This window comes from Marmota flaviventris, chromosome 14 (genome assembly GCF_047511675.1).
Source record: "Marmota flaviventris isolate mMarFla1 chromosome 14, mMarFla1.hap1, whole genome shotgun sequence".
NCBI lineage: Eukaryota > Metazoa > Chordata > Mammalia > Rodentia > Sciuridae > Marmota > Marmota flaviventris.
This window is the reverse complement of record NC_092511.1, coordinates 61,694,510-61,720,240: the sequence shown is the minus strand read 5'-3', so window position 1 is coordinate 61,720,240 and position 25,731 is coordinate 61,694,510. Positions and strand designations below refer to the sequence as shown.

Below are 25,731 nucleotides of genomic sequence, written 5' to 3'. Positions count from 1 at the left end.
GGTAAGAATAGTAAAAGGTTGATATAATGCAAATTTTCTGGCCTCAGGGATCAGTAGAGCTGCAGTCTCTAAAACCTTGAGGCATTGGGCCAGCTTTGATAAACTAAGTCTAATTGTTTGGATGAGAATGTCCTGGGGAGGGGGATGTTCCCTGACTCCTGGTGAAGAAGTCCCAAGGACTCCTTTGTCTTCTTTGCCAGAGTGGAGTGCCAGGAAGAAAGGCTTATTAGGGATAGGTAAGAGTTAAGGATTCCAGAAGAGAATTCTGGAGAGTAGAAATGGTGGAAGAAAAGAAATGGGGAGATGGAAGAAGATCTAAAAGATTCCCTTTTGAGGCTTCATAAAAGGGTTTGGCTATGAGAGAGAATTATCCAGATGTGAAAATAATGAAAAAGGCCAAAGAGGGAAAGCCTATCTCTTTTAGTGTAAGGTAGGGGAATGTTCTTTAAGGCTTGGAGTCATTCTGGTGTATTGTATGGGAGTTGGGGGGTCAGTAGGATATCTAACTATTGCACTTGAGGGGAGCAGAGCAGGGTCTTAGATTGAGAGACCTTGTACCCTAGGAGGACAGGGCATTAAGTAGGGTGTTGGTGATGTTTGGAGATTTTGGGGGATGGGCTACTGAGCAAGAGATCATCTACATGTTGTATGAAATGGCTGGGGGATAAATTTAAGGTTGCCAGATCTTGTTGGAGAGCCTTTCCTAAGTTGTGGGGGCTATGCGGACGCCCTGTGGGAGAAGAGCCCAGGTGAGCTGCTGAGACATATTAGTGCCTGGGTCAGTCCAGGTAAAGACATAAGTGAGCTCGAGGCAGGATGGAGGGGAATAGTGAACAAGGTAGCTTTCAGGTGGAGCACTGAGAAATGTGTGGTGGAGGCTGGAATATGAGATAAGGGTATAGGGACTGGTTACTGCAGGATATGTGGGAACACTTGATGCAGTGATTTTTATGACCTTCTGTACTAGCCAGAATTGGCCATTGGGTTTCTTTACTCTGAGTATGGGGAAGGAGTGAGGAAAGTTGGTTGGTATGAGGAGATGGACCTGTAATAAGTGGGAGATGATTGATGTGCTTTAAACTTCTGAGAGTCAGGGAGTTAATGGATATTGGGGAAGGGAATATAGTGAGTGGTATCTTTTAGTTGGATATGAACAGGGGAGTGATGTTTAGCTATTTTAGGTTGAGAAGTATCCTAGACTGTGGGGTTCATTCCAATGGGCAAAGTACAATCAGGACGCTTAGGAGACTCAGGGACTAGATCTGGCCAGAATGTATTAAGAAGATGGTTGTGGAGTTTAAAGGGGGGAAGATGATTTAGGCTTTTATTTTGTGGAGCAGATACTGTCCCAGTAGGGAGCAGGGCAACGTGGCATAACTATAAAGAATGGATAATGAGAAGGATCGAATTGTGCAAAAAACTGGAGTGTCTTTAGTGGATATGTAGGGGTTCCTGAAACTCCCATAATGGGAGTGTCTGAATTAAAATGTGGGTCCATGGCATTGAGTGAAAAGTGAAAGGCTTGCCCCTGTGTCAATAAAAAATGAAACTGCATGGCTGTTCACTCACCCTGTAACCTGGGGCTCCTCAGACGTACAATCTAAGGTGATAGGGGCAGTGGAGCCCAGGTCCCCACATTCTAGAAACTCAGTGAATGGGAAAAGGGAAGTAGATAGCTGCACCAAGGGGAATGGTGTCCTTGCCTGAGGACAGTTCGCCTTCCAGTGTCCCCATTGCCTACAGTTGCAATAGGGCTTGGTCGGAGGCCTTGGGTTAAGGCAAGATTTTGCCCAATATCCAGTCCAGCCACATCGGAAGCAGGATCCAGGAGGTGTATTACTCGGGACCACGAGTGACAGGGGCGCTTTTTCTTTGGTGCTGGGGATTCAACCCAGGGCTTTGTGCATGGGAGGCAGGCACTCTACCAACTGAGCTATATCCCCAGCCTCACAGTGGCATTTTTAGGGCTCTGGATGGCTTAGGCCAGTAGCTGATATTTAGTTTAAAGACATTTATCTCTCTTGTTTTTGGCTTTGTCTTCCCTATTTTTAAAAATCCTTGAAAGTAGTATCTAGAAGCTGCTGTAGTGGGGTCTCGGGGCCCTTTTCTGACTTTCTAAGTGTTTTATGGATATCAGGTGCAGACCCACTGATAAAGTTAAAATGGAGAAAGAGAGTGCCACCAGGAGTATCCAGGTCTAGGTTGGTATATTTGGTAACAGCCTCAGTAAGCCAGGCCAAAAAGAGGGTGGGGTTTTTATCAGGTCCCTGAAAAATTGCCTTTTAAATTACTCAGGGACCTGATGAAAATAACCTATGTATGAGTATTTTTGTCATGCCTTAAAGGAGGCAAATAATCATGTGCTGGTGTCTGATGACCCCAGAGTTTTGAGGCTGATATGTCCCATCAGGTTCAGCTGTAGGAATGGCAGCCCCTGTGCAGGATGGATAAGGGGAATTTGGGCATAGAGGAGATTGACATGGTTTAGCCACCTGTGAAATATGAGCATGTTCATCAGGAGTCAGGGTGGAAGGCCTACTCTGCCTCTGTTTGTGACAAAGCTGTCAGAGAAACGGTGACATGAACTTGGACCATCCCTTCAGCCAAGTTTAATATTCAAGTTCAGTTTTTGGAATTTGGCATTTGCTAAAACATAAGTGTTACCTACTTTATGAACTCTTTCCTGTACTTAGTAGGGTTTTCAGAAAATGAGCCTACTCTGCCTCTGTTTGTGACAAAGCTGTCAGAGAAATGGTGACATGAACTTGGACCATCCCTTCAGCCCCTGCCACTTCTGTGAGAGGGAACACGTGTTGCACTCTTACGGATTTTGAATCTTGTAGAGGAGGTGATGGCAGGGAGGAGGTAGAGTATAAGTGTGAGGTTTGAGCGGGGGCGGGAGGTTAGATGGGGGAATTGTGGGACTTTGAGGAGAGGAGTCTGATGTGGGGCCAGTGAGACCCCAGAATCTGTAAGGATTGGGTTCATCTGCTATTTCTGGATTAGTGAATGAGGAAGAGATGTATGAGTCTGTGAGTCAGTTTAAAGATTCAGCAGTAGCTGCATGAGCTGGGCCAAAGGAGTGAAAGATGTTCAGTGGTCACTTCTAAGGTCTCATGGGTCATTTCATGTGACTGAGAAAAGGAGCAGGTTGGGAGGGGGATGGGGACAGGTGCAGACCTCATGAATTCAGCAAAGCCTTTATTTAGCTGTGGATTCAGGCATCAGGTGGACACACTTTCTGGGTTCGAAAATGGCCACCCATTACAGGAGCAGTCTGGATTTATATACTTTTGAATAAGATAACTATCATAATTATCTGCGGTTTAATCTGTAATTTAGTACTTTTTTCTGTCTTGAGACACACTGTTCTTTGCTCTTCTAATTGTAGGTGAATTCAGAGTTTTCCTAACATGTTGAGTCCTGGTGCCTGATAAGTATGTGCAGATATTGCACTGAGCTGCATTCTTAAGTCTGTTTTGGTTTGTTTTTGGAATTTGCTAAAACATAAGTGTTACCTACTTTAGCATGATACCTATTATGTAATAGTAACTGAGGAAAAGTCTGTCTATGAATAGGAGTGTAGGCTGACACAATTTTGTTAGATTAAGCAGTATCCTTCTAAATTTAAAGTTGTGTATCCTTAATTTCAGAAATTCTATTTCTAGGAATTTCTATTTCTATTTCTAGGTATAGTTGTACTTATGTGTAAGGATATTGCATTGCATGGTCTGTAACAGAAGACCCAAACCCAAACCAAAAGCTTGTAATAGAGGTCCATCCATATGGGACTGGTGAAGTGAATGCTGTTATTTTCAGTTATGTTACTTATAGTCCATGCAATTCTCTATGGTCATTAAAAAACTTGGAAGGATATAAGTATAAATGGAGAAAAATCAATATTCTAGGCACATCGTAGAGAACATATCCTATGCTGTAGAGGATACACATATATGTGAAAATACAAATATCTATAAGAGACACAAAATGTAAATGTAAACACTGGGACACATCTCCAAGAACACATCAGGAACTGGGTGCAGAGGGACCTAATTTTTTATTTCAGGTCCTGTACCATTTGAACTCTGAAGTACTCACAGAAACTCACAGACCTGTGCTACAGGCCTCCGGCCATGGATGGCGCTGTCGTCGCCAAAGTCCTGTTTGTCAACCTAGCGACTCAGCAAACAGGTCTGTGACGCCATCACGAAGGGCGGTGGCGAAGGCGCAGTGGCTACTCCCGGGCACTGTGTGGGTAGCTGCAGTTCAGACCGGCATCTCATTCTGGCACAGGGAACCTACAGATGTCTTCAACCCTTTGACTCGCTGGCATTGGGTGGACGGCTTCTTGGTGCCCACATTAGTCAATGGCGTCATGGCCGCAGTGGCTGGGGCCGGGCACCCGACTTTTCTGGACATCTCTCAGCAAAGAGGAAGGATGGAAACCGCATCGCGAAAAGGTAGTACGCCCTGGGTGCTGGGGATGGCCCTTCTCGCTTCTGGGCGTGGGCTCCATGTCTTGTGTCTTAGCCTCTCACTGTCGCTGTAGCGAGCTTGGCACATGGGCCAAGCTGGGATTAGAGACTTTGACCCTGGCTGCGCCACCTGCAGAAGCTGAAAGACATAGAGGTCAGTGAATTCGCCCACCCTTTTAAAAGGGAGACAGAGCGTCCATTGCTCCTCGGGTCAACTAGTGCTTTGAGACGGGACTTGGTTTTGGGGATGCTCCTTAATCATCCAAATTGAACCTCTCCTCGATTCAACCACAGAATATATGAATAAAAAGATTTAAATTTCAGCCAGGCGCTGTAGTGCACGCCTGTAATCCCAGCGGCTCAGGAGGCTGAGAAAGGAGGATCCGGAGTTCAAAGCCAGCCTCAGCAATAGCGAGGCGCTAAGGAACTCAGTGAGATCCTGTCTCTAAATAAAGTACAAAATAGGGCTGGGGATGTGGCAGAGGGCCCCTCAGTTCAATCCCCAGTACCAAGTAAATAAATAAATAAAAGAAAATAAATTTGAATGGCTTTTTCAGAATCTGCTTGAGACCTTTCATGAAAAGTGGTTTTGCATTATTTCCAGGAATTGGGGAAGTCAAACTGGTGCTTCCTGACAGGTGTCACCTGAGAGATCTTCCTGTAGACTTCCAGATGGTTAGTGTTGAGACTCTGTTCATATTTGCTATGAAACAGTTTACTTCTTGAAACCTTCCAAGCTTCCTCTCTTCCTTTCCAACCTTACATCAAGTCCCTTTCATTTGATCTCCTGAATATGTTTTGTATTGGGCAGCTTTTCTCCTTCAACATCATAATGCAGGTCTTGCCTGACCTATTGCAGTGGAGTCCAGTGGTGTCCATAGATCTATTGTTACATTCTTCCAGTATGTTCTTTGCACAAATCTTTTAAATAGGTCATTACAAAAAATTGAAATTGAGCCAGGCACAGTGGTACATGGCTGTAATCCCAGCTACTTACGAGACCCAAGGAAGGTAGATCGCAAGTTCCAAGCCAGGCTCAGCAATTTATTCAGACCTTGTCTCAAAATTTAAAAAATAAAATAAAAATAAGTGTGGGTTCATAGCTTAGGAGATAAATGCTCATAAGTTTAGCCTCAGCACCCAAACCATCTTGAAATTGAAATGGAATAGGAAAAAGTTCATAGTTCTGATAGACATCAGACTAAAGCATTATTTTGAGAATAAAAGAAATCTCCTTACATGGTCTATAGGGTCCTGTATGGTCTGGGATCCTCTCTGCCTCCCCAGCCCCATTTCTTGCTACTCTTGACTTTCTGTGCTTCAGATTGTATTGAATTAACTACAGTTAATTTTAACTTGTACTGTAGAAGTGAGCGCAAATATTACTTTTCAGGTCGACTCCTAGTATTTTCAAGAGAAGTTCACAGTCCCTTTCTTTTGGAAGTTTTCTCTTGAAACATAAAGTTTAAATTCTCTACCGATTGAATTTGATGCCATCAGTTGTATGAAAACTAAAACATCGTTTATAGTGAAAGAATTGCATTTAAACTATTGTTCTGTGTTTGTTTTAATAACACTTCGGTATTTGGTGCTGGTGTTAGCTTTTGTCAGGGATACAGAAGTTCTGACCATCTGATTATAGATATTGCTTATTTCTGGAGACCTTTGTTCTGTTGCCTTGGATCTGTTTTCCATATGGGCAGATGGGAAGAAGGAATTTATGGGTTACTATCAGGCAGGGATGAATAAGTTAAGTGGCAGAATGAGAAGCAGAGAATAGGGACATGCTCTGTGGGCTATGACTGTGGTATTCCAGAAGCCTTTATTCTGTGTAGGGAGAAAAGGCTAACATATAGTTTGACTAACAAAAACATATCCACTAGGTGGAAAGACCACCTCCCAGTTGGACAGAGGATGCCTGAGACTGGATTCATTGCTTTCAAAGTTCTTTTGCAAAAGGTAAGAAAAGTTAATTTTGTATTCTTTCAGCAATCTAAATTCAGTATAGAATACTGGTTTTGCATTCTTTTCCCTTTTCAAATTAATATAGAATTTTAATATACATAGCTACAGATGTATATTTTAACAGAAGATGAAAATTTATTTAATACAAATTGTTCACTATGAAGTTGTTAAAAAACAAACTTTCCTAATAATATACACATCATAAACATAGGTTTCTTTTTGCGGTATGGGTTAAAAGTCCTGGTATCCTCCCTTCCAGGTAGGAACCTGAAGACAAGGAGTGCTCTTTTACTCTTTGGTGGCCGCATAGGCCACATGGCCATCAGAGAGTTGGGTTGTTGTGGCCAGCAGATGAGTAGCATGGACTCTTCAGAGTTAGGGTGTCATCAAGCTGTGACATTCTGTGGTGAAGAGCTTTTTAGCTGGGAGTGGTTCTTTGGGGATGTAGCTACTCAGAATCATGCTACAATTGGCCTCTGTAAGTTACTTGGGGACATTGACTCTGCCATCTCCACCCATTTTACTGTGGTTTTACACATGTGCAAATAATGGAACCCTTATTTGTGGCTGTTTCTGGGACTTATGAGTCACAACTCATGCATCCATATGGTTCACAGTGCCACAGAGCCAGAACTGGGTGTTTGGGAGGAGAGCATTCATATGAACTTCATTGCTTATGTGCCTAGCCACTATATTAGATCACATTCCTGGAGTAGGAAAAAAAAATAGGCCTTTTTATCTCCTACTTCTTATCTCTCAGAGCCATGCCATGGAAGGATTATTCTATACAGTGCTATTATTTATGAAATTATAGCTATTTGGGTTGAATTTGAAGAATTCCCACATATTGTCCAGGATACACAGCTTTTGCAACTTCCTATGCAGTGACATAGCTGCTTGGTGTCTTGTCTGCTTATGCCTGTGACCCTGTGTGCCGGCGCTTCATACACCAGTGTATTTAAAAGCATGGCTAGCTGTAACCAGAGTGGAAACATGGAGTAGGTTCTTCAACAATGTCTTTCCTTTGAATGGATGTCCTATGGAATTCAGCCAAATTACTTATTTTCACAATAACATTAAGAAACATCTTCCACTGTTTTCTGCAGTTTTTTTAAAAATTTATTTATTCTAATTTGTTAACATGACAACAGAATGCTTTTCAAGTCATAGTACACATATAGAGCACAATTTTTCATGTCTCTGGTTGTACACAAAGTAGAATCACACAATTCATGTCTTCATACATGTACTTAGGGTAATAATGTCCATCTCATTCCACCATCTTTCCTAATCCCTGCCCCTTACCTCTCCCTCCCTCCCTTTGCCCTATCTAAACTTCCTCCATTCCTCTCATGCTACCTCCCAACCCCATTATGGATCAGCATCCACATATCAGAGAAAACTTTTGGCCTTTTGTTTTTGGGGATTGGATTACTTCACTTAGGATGGTATTCTCCAACTCCATCCATTTACCTGCAAATGCCATGATTGTATTCTCTTTTATTGCAGAGTTATATTCCGTTGTGTATATTACTCTGCTTTAAGAAACCACCATTTCTTTATGCCTTCATCTATTGAGGGATACCTCGGTTGGTTCCATAGTGTAGCTATTGGGAATGGAGCTGCTATAAACATTGATGTGGCTGCGTCACAAGAGTACACTGATTTTAAGTCCTTTGGGTATAAACAAAGAGGGGGATAGCTGAGTGAAACGGTGCTTCCATTCCCAATTTTCTGAGGAATCTCTATACTGTTTTCCAGAGTGGTTGTACCAATTTGCAGTTCCACCAGCAGTATATGAGTTTACCTTTTTTCACCACATTTTCTCCAACATTTATTGTTGCCTGTATTCTTGACGATTGCCATTCTGATGGGAGTGAGATGAAATAAATGACAGCAGAATGCATTACAATTCTTATTACACATACACAGCACAAGTTTTCATATCTCTGGTTGTATATAAAGTATGTTGACACCAATAGTGTCTTTATACATCTACTTTGGATAATGATGAATTCCTCTATTTCTCCCATGCTCCTCCCCCCCACCCCACTGTGAGTCAGCCTCCTGATATCAGAGAAATCGTTGGCCATTTGGTTTTTTGGGATTGGCTAACTTCACTTAGGATTATCTTCTGTTCATTTCCTTAGCCCACTTATTGATTGGGTTATTTGGTTTATGTATTTATTTATTTGGTGTCTAGTTTTTTGAGTTCTTTATATTTCCTAGAGATTAATCCTTTATCTGAGGTGCATGTGGTAAAGATTTTCTCCCAATCTGAAGACACTTTAGGAGTCTTGGATTTGTTTTTTTGGTGTTAAGCTTTTGACTTCTTAGATATCCTAGAGATTAGTGCTCTGATTTGCGTGTGGTAAAAATTTGCTCCCATTCTGTAGGCTCTCTCTTCACCTCACTGATTGTTTCTTTTGCTGAAAAGAAACTTTTCAGTTTGAATTTATCCCATTTATTGATTCTTGATTTTATTTCTTATGCTTTAGGAGTCTTGGATTTGTTTTTGTGGTGTTAAGTTTTTTGAGTTCTTTAGATATCCTACAGATCCGTGCTCTGATTTACGTGTGATAAAAATTTGTTTTCATTCTGAAGGTTTTCGCTTCACGTCATTGGTTGTTTCTTTTTCTGAGAAAAGCTTTTCAGTTTGCATCCATCTCATTTATTGAATCTTGATTTTCATTTCTTGCGCTATAGGAGTCTGGTAAAGGAGGTCAGGGCCTATTCCTACATGATATAGGTTTGGTCTTACTTTCTTTTAGGCACAGGGACTTTGGTTTCATTTCTAGGTCCTTGATCCACTTTGAGTGGAGTTTTGTGCATGGTGAGAGAGATAGGGACTTAATTTCATTTTGTTGCATATGGATTTCCAGTTTTCCTAACACCGTTTGTTGAAGAGGCTATCTTTTCTCCAGTATATGTTTTTGGCGCCTTTGTCTCGTATGGGTTTGTCTCTGTGTCCTCTATTCTGTACCTTTGGTCTACAAGTCTGTTTTGGTGCCAATACCTTGCCATGTTTGTTACTATTGCTCTGTAGTATAGTTTAAGGTCTAGTAAAGTGATGCTACCTGCTTCACTCTTCTTGCTAAGGATTGCTTTGCCTATTCAGGCTCTCTTATTTCTCTTTGGTCTATATCCAAAGGACTTAAAAACAGCATACTCCAGGGACTCAGCCAGATCAATGTTTATTTATAGCAGCATAATTCACAATAGCTAAAACGTGGAACCAAACTAGATGCCCTTCCATAGATGAGTGGATAAAAAACTGTGGCATTTATACACAATACAATATTACTCAGCGATAAAAAAAGAATAAAATCATGGCATTTGCAGGTAAATGGATGGATTAGAGAAGATAATGCTAAGTGAGGTTAGCCAATCCGAAAAAACCAAATGCCAAATGTTTTCTCTGTTATAAGAAGGCTGATTCATAGTGGTGTAGGGATGGGGGAGCATGGGAGAAATAGAGGAACTCTAGATAGGGCCGAGGGTTGGGAGGGGAATGGACGGGGCATGGGATTAGAAATGTGAATGTGATGGATGGACATCATTATCCTAAAGTACTTGTATGAAGACATGAATTGGTGTGAATATAGTTTGTATTCAACCAGAGATAGGAAAAATTGTTCTCTGTGTGTAATAAGAATTGTAATGCATTCTGCTGTCATATATAAATTTAAAAAACGTTCAAAAAATAAAATTAATTAATTAAAAAAAAGATTCCTTATACAACATGATGAGTACATAGTTCTGTTTTTTTTTTTCATCTTTATTTTGAGGAATTGAATTTTTTATTTGATTTGAAATATTTTAATTGATACATAATTGAAGATATTTATGGTATACAGGGTGATATTTCAATATATATGTATACACACTATGTATAACAATCAGGGTAAGTGGCCTGTATATTACATCTTAAGTATATATCTGTGTTAGAGAACATTCAAAAACCTTATAAGGAGTCATTTTGAAATATGCAGTTCATTGTTGTCAAACTCAGTTTCCCTACCCTATAAAACATTACTTTTTTTCCCCCGAAGAGCACTCTTACACCTATAAACCATCCTGTCTCCAAACTGCACTCCCCAACTCTTTCCAGCCTCTGCTAATCAGTGTTTGTCTCTCTCTTGGGAGATCAACTCTTTGAGCTTCTACATACACATGAGAACATATAGAAATATTTCCGCCTGTGTGAAACCTTTTGGTTACCTCGCTGCAGCATACCAATCTTTCATCTAGTTCAGTGGTAAGTTTTTTGTTTTTTATTTGTATTCTTTACTTCTTAATGTTGGAATTCCCCAGGGGTCAGACCTTTGCCATTTTCTCTTTTTCATCTGCATTAAGTGATTTTTATCTAATGCCATGGTTATTCCCTAATGACTCCCAGATTAATTTTCAAGCCCTAAATTATACTGTGAAGTTTAATTTTCTATTCAACCTCTTGAACCCCACATGGGCAAAATAGAACTCGAGTCAATGCTTCTCCAAACCTTCCTCCAGTTTGCCTCATCTCTATCTCAGAATTTACCTAGTTGTTCAGGAAAAAAAAATGTAGGATTCATCTGTTACTCTTCTCTTTTCTTCCTCCTAATATACAAGTCATCAAAAAATCCTAATTTCTCAATCTTCAAAACAGACTGAATCCAAAATGTAACCACTTGTCCGTCATCTGTGAGACTAGCCTAAGACTCTTGCCTGGAATATAGTAATAACTTAATTGGTCTCTCTGCTTTTCCCTCAGTTCTCTTCATTCCTGCCTTCCCATTATAGCTTCATATTTCATACAGGTAAGCCAAATTGTACCACTCTACTTCTCAATCTCACTAGTGGCCTCATTTACATATCCGTACCAGGCTAAATGGACCTTTTATAAAATAATCTCTAACTTTCTCCCCTAGTTCTTATGACTCTTTTTTCTTAATCAGTATGCTGCATCCTCACCAGCGTCTGCTATTCCTTAACATGCCACATAAGTTAACATTCAGGGCCTTTTCACTGCCTTAACCTCTCTGCAGAATGTTCTTTCCTAGTGGCATGGCTTATATGCTTATGAGATTCTCTGCCTATATTGCCTCTTTAGACAGACCTTTCCTAACCACCTCCACATTCTGTCCCCAATCCCTGCTTTTTCTTCTTAGCACCTGATGGTATATATTGCTTATAATGTTTTGGTCAGTCTTCTTCTCTGGGATGTAAACTCTATAAAAGCAGGTACATTATATGGGATACAGCTGTATAACCAGCACACAGAAGTATACCTGGCACATGGTAAGGAGTGCAATACATATTAATTCAGTTTATGAATGGATGAATGGGATTTCTGTTATCCAATAACATAGTTTTTGTTTGAATGAATAGGAAATTAAAGAAAGTTAAGGATGTGCCCATAAAGACAATGATAAATAAATTCATGTTCATTCCTCAAATGATACGATTTTTTTTTAAGACTAGGAGAGTTATTCAGTAGTAGTAAAGAAAAAATTTATTTTTTTAAATACTATTTCAGTTGATGGTGGGCTTTATTTGTTTACTTATTTTTATTCATTTACTGTGCTGAGAATCGAACTTAGTACCTCCCATATGCTAGGCAAGCTCTCTGCCACTGAGGTACAACCCCAGCCCCTCAAAATTTATATTTTCAACAAGACAGTTTACTTCATATGAAATTCATAAAAAGCCTCAGTATTACTTTTGAATGGAAAGTTGCAGTTAGTGTATTTAGGCCTGAACATTTAAAAAGCAAATATATACATATTCATATACACTCACATACAGTAGTTTCATGAAAGCCTATCTGTATAAACAGACGCATCTTCTTTCCTCAACAAATTCCTACCAGGAGGCCATCAGCTACTCAGGACTCTTAAGAGTCGTATGTGTTGTATCCTATTAATTTGGTACTGTTGCTCCTGTTTAAGAAAACGTGGTAATATCTACATTGGTTTCACAGAGGCAGAAAAGTATTCTGCATGATTATGTTTGTGGATTATCTACTACTATGCAGCTCCTAGTTTACAAAAATGTGGAAAATCCCACCACAAAGCAGATGTCTCTCTTCATGTATAATTTGGTGGAAGGCAGAGCATGGTGAGGATGTCAGTTTTTACTAGTGAGCTGAAAATCTAAATCATGAAATATAGTTAGCCACACCAAGGCCCTCCTGAGCCATGGACAGAAGGCCATTCTGAGTATTCCTTGAAGATGGCAGTCTGTTAGTGAAATGAATAGGGAAACACAAGTTGAGCCACTGGGCCTCTCTAGAATTCAGGAAGGATTTTAATCTGGCATGTTCAATTTGTATGTCAACATTCATTTAACTTTTATCATGTGGTTGTGTTCTCTGATAAGGGGACAGCTGTGATCATGGGACAGAAGAATGATAAACCTTACTTCCTATAAAGACTTTCAAGCCGAGTAACCCCTCTGAGAATAAGTGCTCCCAATACCAGTTCCATTTCTTTTCCCGAAGACAGCTCATGTTTATTGTCCTTTCTTCTGTACTTTCCTGCACCAGAAAAGGAAGCAGCAAAGCTTAATAGAGAAGGGCAGTAGACTAAATTTAAACTATTGTAGTAGTGTACTACTAGAGGTTTTTCTAGGATTTGGAGGTCAATATATGTTCCTTTCTCAAAGGGTCTGTATGTGCACAGGCAGCCAACCATGGTTGTTAAGTAATGATAAAATTGTTCATAGATAGATCTTGCTGCTAAAAAAGGAGTCTAATTTTCCATTTGAACCAACTCAGTTTTATTTGTAGCAGTCAAACTTTCACGATACCTGTGCATAATATATCAGAGCTGGTTCAGTATACTGGTATCCAGCCTGAGGAGTGCAGAGTCGAAGATCCCAGGAGGAAATAATACCACTAAAGGGCGGTCATAATTTACATATGTGTTCACATACCTTCTCATAGAAATCCCAAATGAAGTACAACAAGAAAGTACTGCTACTCTCCAATGACATTGCAGTAGTGGACAGCCATCCTACATAGTGAATCAGTTTAGACATAGAGTTCATGAATCTACCAGGTTGTCTCTAGAGGACTGCTTGTCATTGGTTTCATGCGAGTGACCACAGAAAGCCACAACAGCCAGTTTTGCAATGGCTCTTTCAGACTGAAGATCACTGCACTTGAAAGAAATGTTGATGTAAAGAAGAGGCTTCATGTCTGAGAAACTACTAAAAGGAATCCAGCTCAGGAGCTGAAGGAATTGTGACCAACAAAAGAGGCCATCCCAGAGAGGAAGGATCTTAAACAGGAACAAAGCCCTTCCTATAGGAAGCAGTGTGCCCTGATCATAGTGTCCAGGAAGTTGGTAAAGTCTTATCTCCGTGTTCCTAATTTTTCATTTTATACCAAATACATTCTTCTTGCAATGTATCTTAACCAAAGATAGAGCCCCCCAGTAAGATCAACTCATCTCTGACACAGTTGCTATAGTGAAGTAGCACAGAGTTGTTCACACAACTCATCTGAGGAGGCACCTCACACGAATGGATATTTTGTAAGCATTCAGGGAAGTTCTGAAGCTGATCTTTTTTTTTTTTTTTTAAGAGAAAAAAGAGAGAGAGAGAGAATTTTAATATTTTATTTTTTGGCGGACACAACGTTTTTGCTTGTATGTGGTGCTGAGGATCGAACCCGGGACGCACGCATGCCGGGCGAGCGCGCTACCGCTTGAGCCACATCCCCAGCCCCTGAAGCTGTTCTAATGGGAGGGATCTACTGTGATTGAGACATTCAGAAAGACTCATCTCTTTTTTTCAACGTTCTTTAGCGTAGCTACCAGAATTTAGCCCAGGTAAAACTGAGTGAGAATTCCATTTTTTTTAGGATGGACATTAGCTGGAGCTAACCGCAGTTTTAGAGGTTCTGGAAAAGGTTGCCGATTTCTTAGTAGAAGCAGTCAGATATAGAAGAACTGTATCCAATGGAGAGAAAAAGAATAAATTAAGTAAATTTAATCCGTTCCAAGAAAGAAACAAGCAATGTTTATAACACAAAGATAGAAGAGGTGAGGAACCCTCAGAGAGCCCAGATTTGCTTCCATGAATCCAGCCCAGTGTGGTGAGACTCTGTTGATTCTATATGAGGAAAAGTTCTTTGTTCTCCATGTTGCAGTAATCAGACCCAGCACTTTGCTTGGTTATGACAATGTGGGTAATGGTTAAATTCATTCCTTGTCTGCCAAAGGAGAAAACAGCTTGTCACAATTCTGGGGCACTCCTTCAACTCCACCCAGTGGAAAGTCAAACATCTGCACAAGCAAAGGCCCTTCCCACCACAGCATGATCTCTCTTGTGTTCCCTGAATCCCTCACAACTGTGCCTGCTACTGTGCATTTCTGGGGGGTCTGTGAAGCAGAGATGCTGAGACCAACCCCAGGGTCCCCTCTGATGCACAGCATGGGTAACTGCCACAGCCCTGTTGCAGTGCAGTCGTGGTTCTTGAAAAGTTCCAGGTGGAGTACCATTCTCTTCCTTTGCTCATGCCTAAAGCAGTTTCCCTCCACTGTTATGTCCTTCTCATTAAGACTCAGGTTAAATCTGTTGCATTTCCTTCATGGATTTATTAGCACTTAGTAATGTATTCTTTTAAGTGCCTCCATTCATTGATCTCTGCTTCCTCAAAATTCCTAGTGCTTGTATGGTACATAGTATCAGAATGCTATTTATCTTTTTTTGTGTGTCTTCCATCTCTCCACAGTGATATTGGACACTTTTTGTGGACATATACTCTGTGCCTTATGTATATTTTATATTCCTAGGGCCTACCAAAAGTAGGTTCTCAGAACTTGATGGTATAGGTAGTAGCTAGATCCATCTACTAAATTTAGAGTTTGGTATTTTCTAACTCTAATATTAATCAGTTCAAGTTAAGGGACTCTGAAAGTAACTAAATACAGAGTCAACAGATCCAAAGTGATTATACTATATAGTCCTTGGTTCCTTCTGTGAAGGATTTGGTACAAAGAAAAACTGACCCTGATTATTTTCTCTGAGAGTCCTGGGAGGTCAATGAAAAAGAAACAGTCTCAGTTCAGGAAAGAGTGAGTTTGTTTGTTTATTGTTTTTAATTTATTTATTTACCAGTTTTCCACAGAGAATTCCACGTGTTTCTACTCCCGGAGCAGTGTTGGCACTGGCTGACTGGAGAAACTGTGGACTCAGCTTCCTGGGCACCTGCACATGGCACAATCAATGGATTGTAGAAATTGGACTGGAAAGGGGAAAGTCTGAGACCATGAGGCTGAATCATTCCAAGCAGACCTCACAGCTGCTAGCACTGGGAGAGCAAACTAAGTCACTAAAATCCCTGCAACTTCAGACATTGAGTTGGGCATTGGGCATCTCACTCTAATGGCATCAAAAACGTGTTGTAAAGTCTCTTCTGCAGCCTATAGCCAGAGCTCATTAGGAGATGTGATGGTTAATTTTAGGTATCAGCTTTACTGCATTAAGGAATAGGAACATGGTAAAGAATTACTTCTGGGTGAGACTTTCAGGGGTGTTCTGAGGGAAATTGATATGTGGTTGTACAGAATGAGTGGGGAATATCTACCCTCAATATGGGTGGGCACAATGCAGTCAGCTTTGGGTCCACATAGAAACACAAGAAAGGCAGAGGTAAGTCACTCGTCTTTTTCTGCCCCTGGGAAATAAAAACTGTTCATTTTAGAGGATGGATTCCAAGACTGGCACCAAGTGACTCCTGGATTCTCAGGACTTTGGACTTGGACTGAGAATTATGCCATTAGCTTCCTTGGTTCTGAGGGTTTTGGATGTCGACTGAGCCACATGAGCAGCATTGCAGGGTCTCCATCTTGGAAAAAGGCTTCTGTGAGATTTCTCATCTTCTGTAATTATATGAGCCATGTTGTCTCTGCCTAGATTTTAGAGTATGTGGCAGAAAGCCTGAGAGCATGGATGGAGGCATGACACAGGATCAGAGCCACCAAAGAGACTTCCCTTTGGGGCAATGACTTGGCATTGTAGGAGTAGGGCAGCCCCTCAAGACCCTAAAACCAAAGAGCCATCAGCCAACAATTCCGGTCTGGACAAGATGAGGGCAAACTGCTAACTTCTGAGAGCTGCTGGGTGAAGTGAGCCCAGCAAAAATATAGCAATGGCCTGTCTGAGGCCTTGGGGGATCCAACCCTTTTCTTAGTGTGCACCTATGTAGGACATGGAATCAAAAGAGATTGTTCTCCAACTTTACGACTTAATGTTTTCTCTTTTTTGTCTGGCCTTGAACTTGGGAATTCTCCCACCTCAGCCTCCCCAGTAGTGGGATTACAGGCATGCGCTACCATGCCTGCTCCAGTCACTCCATTCTTCATTTGTTCCTCCCTTTTGGAATGGGGGACTGACCGTCCGATACCTGTTCCACCATTGTATTTTGGAAGCATGTAACTTATTCATTTCACAGGCTCACAACTGGTGAAGGATGAATTGTGTCTTGAGTCTCACCCACATCTGATATATCGGAACCTTTGGACTTTTGAGTTCAGTACTCTTGATGTTTTAAGAAAAGGGTAGGCTTTAATTGGTCAAGGTAAGACAAGTGTAAACTACTACTTTCCAGAGCATTTCTAAGAAATTTAGGGATTCTCTGTCAGAATCTAAGAAGAAGGATGAAAAACTAACCTTCCCATTCAACTGAACATTTTATTTATTTTTTTCTCTTTGAACTCATAAGAATATCAGGGTATGAATTTCTAAGAGTCCTACAATAAGGTAGTCTTGATAATGGAAAATGACTTCAGTAGTTATTTACTTCTAAATTGAGTCTTTAGAAGAAAGTTTAGATGCCAAACCCTGCCCCTCTCAAAAAACAAAAACCAGTCTGGTCCCTCTAAAAAGGCATGAAGAAATGGGTCATAAACTGCTTCAGGATACCAAGAATGGACTCAGTTTGTGAGCCCAGTGGAGAAACCCCATGAGAAAGCCAGCAAGCTAAGGTTAGGGAGCAAGTTTCACAGCTATATTTTCATATTAAGAAAAAAATGTTAGAAAGTATATTAAATTTCTGCACATTCAACAGCAACGTGTGAACTGTTGGACAATGACAATGTTTGATCAGGAGGTGCACAGTCATTCAGCAGTCTGATGATGCCATCTAGCCATGATGAATTAAAGTTTGGCCGAATCTTTTCCTTTCAATTCAATAAATCCACTTAGTCAATGTATACAAGTAGACACTGTGCTCAGCCTACACAGGGAACACAAATGTGAATGAGACTCAAGACTCAGGTCCTACCTTGTGGGAAGTGAAAATAGTTATTGCAGATAACTCCATGAATGGGTAAATGATCTAAGTTGTGTTGCAGATGAAAAGAGCTCTGAGAGTTTTAGAACAGAATCAATCTACTTGAAGAGAGGAACTGGAAATCCTTCTAGAAAAGTAGGGAAGACAGAAAGAGTAGTTAGAAGACAAATGATAACAAGCCTCTTTGGGCAAGATAATGCCCTGAGAATATGAGAGTTCAATTTCCCTGAAATTAGAATGTGTACAAGGGAACAACTAATGGGAGCAAAGCTTGTCCAGGAAATGGGGTGGAGGTCAAAAGGTCAGGCCTCAGAGCCCAGCCCTCCTTGTCTTCTTCCATTGTACTTTTAAATGGATTTTCAGCAAATTGACTTCTTTAAATGACTACTTGAGAGTCAGTACCTGTCTTCCACAAATTCCTCTAATAATCAAGATATACTCACCATTTTTCCCCATTTTCTTGATTGCAGTCATCAATGACAGGAGGAAAGATGGCCAATAGTTTTTGTGGTTGAACTTAATTATCACCCACTATACACAATGTTTTTCTTGACTAAATTGTTTAAGAATCAAGAATGCTTTCAGGGCAAGCACAATTCAGTAGTCCCCCCCCCCTTTTTTTTTTCTTATTTTTTTAAAAGTCATTCATCGAATTGCCCCATTGTACTGTAATTTTGAAGATTTTTTTTTTTTTTTTTTTTTACAAAAAGCCAATCTGGTCTCTAATTCCCTGACCATTTTGAATCTCTGAATAACCTTAAAAGCTGAGTATTTGACATTTAAAGATAGCACCAGCTTTTCAGAAAATTGATATTGCTTCAGCTCAATTGCATGTTTTCAACAAAGGCCTCTTTTACAAGATAGCCAGTGTAACAGAACAGAGTATGGCAGTCCTTATCCAAGGGGGTTCTATTGTCAAAGCCTGGTAAGTGGGATCACAGAGGCAGTCCTGGGATGAATCCCCCAGAATGACACTGGCAGCAAAAACATGGAAGAGGATAACAGCAAATGGACTTGCTCAGTGCTTAAGTGTTCATGGACCTGTCTACCACTGGTGGCTTAGTTGGCTTTGCATTTGTGGTGCATTCTGCAGGGTGTGTGGATGACCCAGGTGAGGTGGGGAAGTATCAACGGGGTGAAATGTTTTCATTCACCTCCAGGGTACTCCCCAAATGGGACAGAGCCCTCCCCTGGCCTTCATGTGGAAGGAGCCTCCATGGTCAGATGGTCAGGACCAAGAATTTCTGAGACACAAAAGAGAAAACAGATGGCATTAGAAAGAAGACCAACATCATCCCAGCCCGTTCTAGTACAAAGTGTGTTTACCTCACGAACTTCTACTTGAAAATATTTAAAGAAAAAAATATGTTGTGGTTCTTATCAAATAAAGTCTGTTTCCTTCAAGAAGGTGGAGCGCATCAAGGAAGCTCAAATCATGATGAGAGTATTGGCATACTCAAAAACCTACAATCCTTGTAGCACAATTAGGTTAGTACAATGAATATAATGAGAATAGGCCAAGGTGGGTTCAGTTCTACCCTCAAGTAGTCATTTGCTATCATTAAGTTGCTCTGCCTAGAGCATCATAAAAGTAGGTACAGTACCTTGTATTTCTTCCATCATTTCTCCTCTCAGCTACCTATTTGCATTTATCCCAGTACCTGTAAGAGCACATTCTGTGAACTTACAGGAGGATTGTTAAGTGACTTTATGTGTGGTTATTTTAATTTAATCCGAGTATCTGACATTTTCTGTGCTATACTTTTTCATATTTGTGTCCAAACTTGATTAGGGAAACTTGTCTGGGAATGAGTGTTCATAATTATTATTGCTCACTAAACCACTATTCCTTTCAGTCTAAAACATTGTGCCTCATTTTCATGGCAAGGTATTTAAATTTTTTTTTTTCAGTAAGGATTGAACCCAGGCATGTTTTACTACTGAGCTACATTCCAAGCCCATTTTATGTTTTATTTTTGAGATAGAATCTCACTAAGTTTCTCAGGGCCTTGCTCAGTTGTTGAGGTTGGCCTTAAACTTGTGATTCCCCTGAGTCTCCTGTGACTTTGAGATGACAGGCACCAGGCCCAGCTGAATTTTACTTTATTTTTTTAAACCAGTTTGAGAAACATTATCTTTAGTTCTAGTTATAAGTGAAACCCATTCATATTTCTTGTGCCATTGATTGATATGACCACATATCCCAGTCATCAAATGCTTTTGCCGGGGTGTGGGTTGCGGGGGTGGGTGGCTGGGATTTCAGGAAGGTACCACCATATCAGCTTGGAATTTAGATCTTAAAATAACAATTTATTTATATTCAAAAACTAAGCACTCATTTAATAACAAAAGGGCACAAAGTAGTTTTGAATGTGGGGGAGAGGCATGGTTCCCAGTCTGGAAGTTTTCTTTCCCTGTGTCCTAAACTCCAGTAATTTTACAATCTTTCCAGTTATTCTTGCTGTTAGACTCCAGATTTTCTTGAGAGTTTCATTAGTTTCCATAATCTTTAAAAGAAAAGTGGGTATTTGACATGCATTAAAATGTAGTATTCCCTAGCCAGCACTCTCTAGGGTTGTACAAGCTATACAATTCATCTTATAATTCAGAGCCAAAGCCAACTGTCTCTTTCTTGTCTTTTCCATAATTCCATCTTACCTCCTCCTCCACATATTTTTTTTTCTTTAGTTGGGATTACAGCGCCCCTGGGAATCCGCACCTTTTGCTTCATTTATCTAGCCACTGTTTCTGTGTTTTCTACTCCATCCCTTCCCTAGAGTTAGTCATCTCTTTGCCAGTTCTCTCATGTGGTTTCCTCAATATTCAAGTCACATTTCCTTCATAGAACTTTCCCTCTAAACCCTCCTCATGGTCATGAAAAGCTGGGGAACTGCTAGAGATGCAGAGGCACTGCGTCTCCCACAAAGCCTCTTGCGAACCTAAAATGTCCCCAAGATGCCTCATTGATAAAATGTATTGTGGAGGCAGTGAAAGGAAGCAGCAGGAATGAGCAGAGGGGGCGTTTTCAGTATAGAGGGATGCATCCACAACTGTTTGGAGTGCCCTTCTTGAAGGCACTCAAGCCCAAACTGTCATTCCTGGGCAAAATCACCTAAGGTTGTAGGTCTTTCATATGAAGTAGCCAGGATAGAGCTGGACCTTGCTGGTCAGGTGACAACCCAAGGAGACCAGAGCCTTAAATGGCCTCATGCACAGTGGGTGGTGTAGAGGACACACAGCAGCTGCTCCTTTCAGAGTCCCATGCTCAAAATTCTTACCCACTACATCCAAGACCCTTTATCTCCTTTCCTCCAGGATGATGCCTGGAGGCACGCCCACTAACACCAATCTGTCATTTCACCAATCTGTCAATTATACTCCCAAGGATTTAGGACCAGGGGTGAGAAGCTGGTGAGTGGGGCTAGAATCAACTCCTGCAAAATCTGACCAGTGACTAGTGAGCTCTACAGTGCCTAGCTTTTAAAGGAAAATAGATCCGAAAGAAAGTGAACTCCAGTAGTTAAAAGAAACCAGTGATCAAGCTGACTCTTTGTTTTTAAAATCATTTTGCTTTTGGGTAGGTGTTTCCCAAGAGATATCCCCTCCGTTACACTCACATAAACCTCATGTTCAAAGAGCATTGCTGATTCAAGTAAAACAGCCGACTTCCTAAACGAATCATGAATTGAAACCCAGGACATTGACGTTGTTTTCAGCTTGTGTAATTTTCTACCCAAGATTTGTAGCCTGAGGTATTACTGAGGGAGTAACTTATTGCTTAGAAGAGAATATAAGACTGTAATAATACCTATAAGATGTGTTGAAAGTGTTATGTTGAATTAGGACAGAAGAGGCCAGACACCTAAGCAATTTTCAGGAAGCAGATTTATTAATTGCAGGGTTCAGAGGTGGCTCATGCCTAAGAATTCTTCCTCTGAACAAAGATGATAGAAATTCCCTGAATTTTCTACCCCTGGGAGTCCAGTGGGGTCGGTAGGAGGTTCGTATACCAATGGAGTTTCATTCTATCTTTTTAGACAGTCACAGGTTTCACAGTTTTTACCAAGAAAACATAAAAATCATTTTTTTTTTTAATTAAGAAGCTTTCAGACTACTCTGTCAAACCTTTTGTGTGCAAACCTGGCATTTTAAAAAAAGAGGAAAGTACCAACCTCAATATCCTCTGCAGACATCCTGCTGATCTCACAAAGAGAAGCTTAATTACGGCAAGAGTCTTCTGGGTGGAGGTCACTGACCTGCTTTAATAGTGCAAAAGCAATGGGTTCACAAAGACACCTACATGATAAAGTTCCAGCCCCTGAAACCAGGAAAAGGTGTTTATATACCCAAGTGCAAATAGAGTGCCATATTCTACTTCTAGGTATGCATATGATTGAATTTGTACTCACCTTTTTTTCAGTAAGGTTCAGGAGGCCTGCTACCCATTCTGTCATAGGAGACTGTATGTCACCACCTTGAAAATTTATGTTTTGGTTTTAAAGCTTAACTCTGAGGACACTTTCTGAAAATTTATTTGGTAGCTCCCTAGAAGCTTGTTCTATGGTAACCTATTTGTCAAAGTATAGCTTAAAGATCCAGCTCAGGTGTACCAGCTCCAGTGCCTTTTTTCTGCCAAACATAATTGTGTATATATCTCTTTGTTTTCCTAAAGTGACTGTGTGGTCATTGACTTTTAAGATGACTGAAAGCACATTGTACGTCATCCTCCCATCCCCAATTAACACTAACACGTATGCCAATGCAAGGCTTCACTATTTAACTCATGGATCCCTTGCAGAAGTATTTGGGAAGACAGTTGTACACAGCACATAGTAGACCACACCTAAGGTAAACAGTACCCCATCTACTTCTCTGTTGATTCTTTCCCTTCAGAATATGAGTGTAGTAGATTATGCCTAAAGAAATGGAGGCATTGGAGATACTGGTCAAACAGGGCATAGAGTATTGGTCAGGTCCTGGCAGGAGCCAATACAGGACAAAATCCAGTCAATTCAACATTTTGATAAATACTGATTGAACAGCTGGTTCTAGGTGTTAGGGATGTAACAGTGAATGAGTCCAGCAGGTGGATGCTGTTATTGGGTAAGTGCTATTCTTGTGGAAGTAGAGCTCCTAAGGTAGGAATCAGGCTCATCTGCTCCCATTGAGCATAATCCCCCAAGTAACTCATTTTTCCTCATGTTTTTAAAACATTTTTTTAGTTGTGGATGGACACAATATCTTCATTTTATTTGTATGTGGTGCTGAGGATAGAACCTAGTGCCTCACATGTGCTAAGCGAGCGTTCCACCACTGAGGTACAACTCAGCCCCACCTCAGGCTTTTTAAAGGTCTCTTCTCAAAGCTCAGGTTGGTTTCTCTTCTGCTTCATCTTGGGCATGGTTGGCTTCTATTCTGCTTTGACTTATTTGCCTGGTTGCTTATTCTCCTGGTTTTTCCTGGAGTGGTTTTCTCTGGTCTTCTTGGTCTTGTCCTGCCCATGGCCCTTAGCCTTGCCATTCCTGCTGGATGCAGCTTTCTGAGGTTTGCTGTTAGAGTGCTTGGCTATGTGCACATGGGCCCTACTACTGTCTGCATTCCTGTGAGCAACTTCTTCTAATGCACACTCTAGGTTTCTGGTTACGTTTTGGCCTGAGGAGTTCCATCAGGACACTCTGAAGCTTTATGTTTGTTGTTCCTCGCTGGAGCACTAGGACCCTTTATGACACTTGAGTTTTCCTGCCCCTGTTTCACCATGATGGCTCTGGTGCCATTGTATTTTGTTATTGTGGGACTTTCAGGTTGGTCAAAGTCTTTCAAGGAACTGAAAAGCTCAGGATGGTGAATATCCTCTACCAGGGCAGTGAGGTCTGTGAAACCACTGCTAGATTCAATCCCATTTTCAAGTGTACCTTGGTCTTCAAGACTCAGGCTGTTGTTTCCCAGATGGATATTTTCAGAATGTGGCTTCTCCCCTTGGTCCAGAAGACCAATGGAGGCCAGCAGCTGGTGGATTTCAGGGATGTCTAAAGGGAATAGTGGAGGATCTTGGTTTTTCGTGGTAAACTGGTAGGCATCCAGAGGCTTTGAAAGCATGGTTTTAATCTCATTTAGTTTCTTACTCTCTGTTTGTTCCTGGCTTTGAGTTGGAGGCAATGCCCAGAAAGTAGTAGAACTCTGGACTGGAGTTATTTCTGAAATGTTTCCATGTTTAGTTTGTGAGTTCCTCTCAAGTATTTGGCTTTTTCTGTTACTGTAGGATTTGGGGAATTCTGGAGGTTGTAGCAGACAAAATGTCTGGGAAGTTGCAATCCCAAGGAAACCTCCATCCCTAGGAAAATTTCCATCTCTGCAAAGGAAGGAATGAAGAAAGATTGTAAGTTGGATGCTCCTTCTATGCAGAAACACTCTAATTAGGGAACCTTCCAACTGTGGAGAAGGCATTTCTAGTAGCAGTTTTTAAGGACCATGGACAGGCTTCTGTTAGGAGGTGCCTGTTGGTTACAGGTGATCACTTGATGTCCTACTTTTGGGCTGGCACATCATATTGGTACCATGGCTCAAAGGTAGAGCACTTGCCTACTCTGTGGGAAATACATAAAAACTGTTTCATGGAGTCTCTCCTGCTCATATAGGGGCCTCTCAAATCTCACCCCTCTCCGCAGAGTGTGAGAACACTTAACACCATGAACTACGAGAGGGTGGAACTCTTGCTCATGAACTAATGATCTCTGGCCCCTCAGCGACCAGCTGGAAACTGGACCCTCATTTCAAATGCTGTACTTATTTCTTCCCCTTCCTGGTGTTTGTACTCCCTTGAAAATTTGTTTCTATGATAGGTTGAGCAGACCGAGAGTAGTAGATCCCATAGTAGACATTTGTGGGCTGAACCTTCTTCAGCACTGTCACCATTTCTGATTGAGGGGCAGTGGCACAATTTCCTGCATATGGCACAGAGCTGTAGGATTGCAGGCAGGGTCCATGTTCTCCAGAGAGCAGATTCCCCAGAGTGTTTTGATCATAATAGTAGACCTGGCTTCCTTCTTCGTAGGGAGGTTCAAGGCTATGTCCCTGACTTGGAATCTGCGATGGTGTCACCTGGACAACCTTGGTAGACTGTGATGTATACACAGAGACCATGACATAGGTATTGGAAGTTTTGTCATATTGGACTGTCATAGAAGTGGAAGAACCTGCTGTGTCCTGTTCAGTGAGAGTCAGATTTAAATCCCCAAGTGCAGATGAGCTCTTTTCAGCACTTCCTGGGATATACCACTCAGAGATATTGGATAGGAGGCTGATGCCATGGGCATCTGGTTCTGGCCAGTAACCCCGACACCATGTCTGTGCTAGAATGTTTATAAAGGTAGGCACTGCCCATGAGTGGCTGGAAGGAGGTGCCACAGGTTGAGGGCAGTAACCATACTGAAGTGGCAGCTGGAGCAGATGCTCTGGAGAAGTTGCAGACACTTCCTGTAAGGGAAGCTGCATTGGTTGCCAGAGGAAGAGAGAACTGCAGAGAATGTGCAGTTCCATGTAAAGAAAAATTTTGGAAATTTTATGTAGGAAGCAAGAGGGAGTTGAAAATATTGATGAGACAGGCAGATTCTTACGATATTTGAGGATGAATATCATCCTGAGGTTGTGGCAGTCAGAATGATTCCAATATTAGAAATCATTGAGATATCCCAAATGAAACCATTTAGGTTGGCTGCAAGTGTTGGAGCAGTTTGGTACTCTTCTGATCAACTTTCTTTTCTGTCCAATTGGGCACCATAGACCCAAGTGGTTTGCTTCTCTCATTTGTTCACTAACAGCATCCTTCTCTCTCCCCTATCTTTCCTTTGAGTGGACAATAGTATTGACTTATGAATATACCCTAGAACTGAAGCATTTTAAAATTTTGAGAACAGTTAACACTAACAGTTTGTAAGTGACGAAATAGGGTCAGAGAAATAAGATTGACTTGTTCAATATCAGTAAGGGGGTCATAGAAAATTCCTCCCTTGC

At 41.1% G+C, this 25,731-nt stretch overlaps 1 protein-coding gene and 1 pseudogene across 2 annotated transcripts in view; one reads left to right on the top strand and one right to left on the bottom strand.

Annotated features, from left to right (window-relative positions):
• LOC139701810 (uncharacterized) overlaps positions 1-19,128 on the top strand; it is a 32,751-nt gene extending 13,623 nt beyond the window's left edge. Inside the window, exons 3-6 of one of the 2 annotated variants that reach the window (XM_071601734.1) lie at positions 4,067-4,460; positions 6,359-6,434; positions 11,194-11,239; positions 15,546-19,128. In XM_071601734.1, the coding sequence (XP_071457835.1) occupies positions 4,067-4,460; positions 6,359-6,434; positions 11,194-11,239; positions 15,546-15,602 (573 nt within the window). In that variant the 3' untranslated portion in view covers positions 15,603-19,128. The remainder of the gene's footprint in view (positions 1-4,066; positions 4,461-6,358; positions 6,435-11,193; positions 11,240-15,545) is intronic. The other variant, XM_071601733.1, reaches the window with a different exon arrangement.
• Positions 19,129-21,982: 2,854 nt separating this feature from the next.
• LOC139701721 (uncharacterized protein C2orf78-like) lies at positions 21,983-25,270 on the bottom strand (annotated as a pseudogene).
• Between the last annotated feature and the right edge of the window lie 461 nt (positions 25,271-25,731).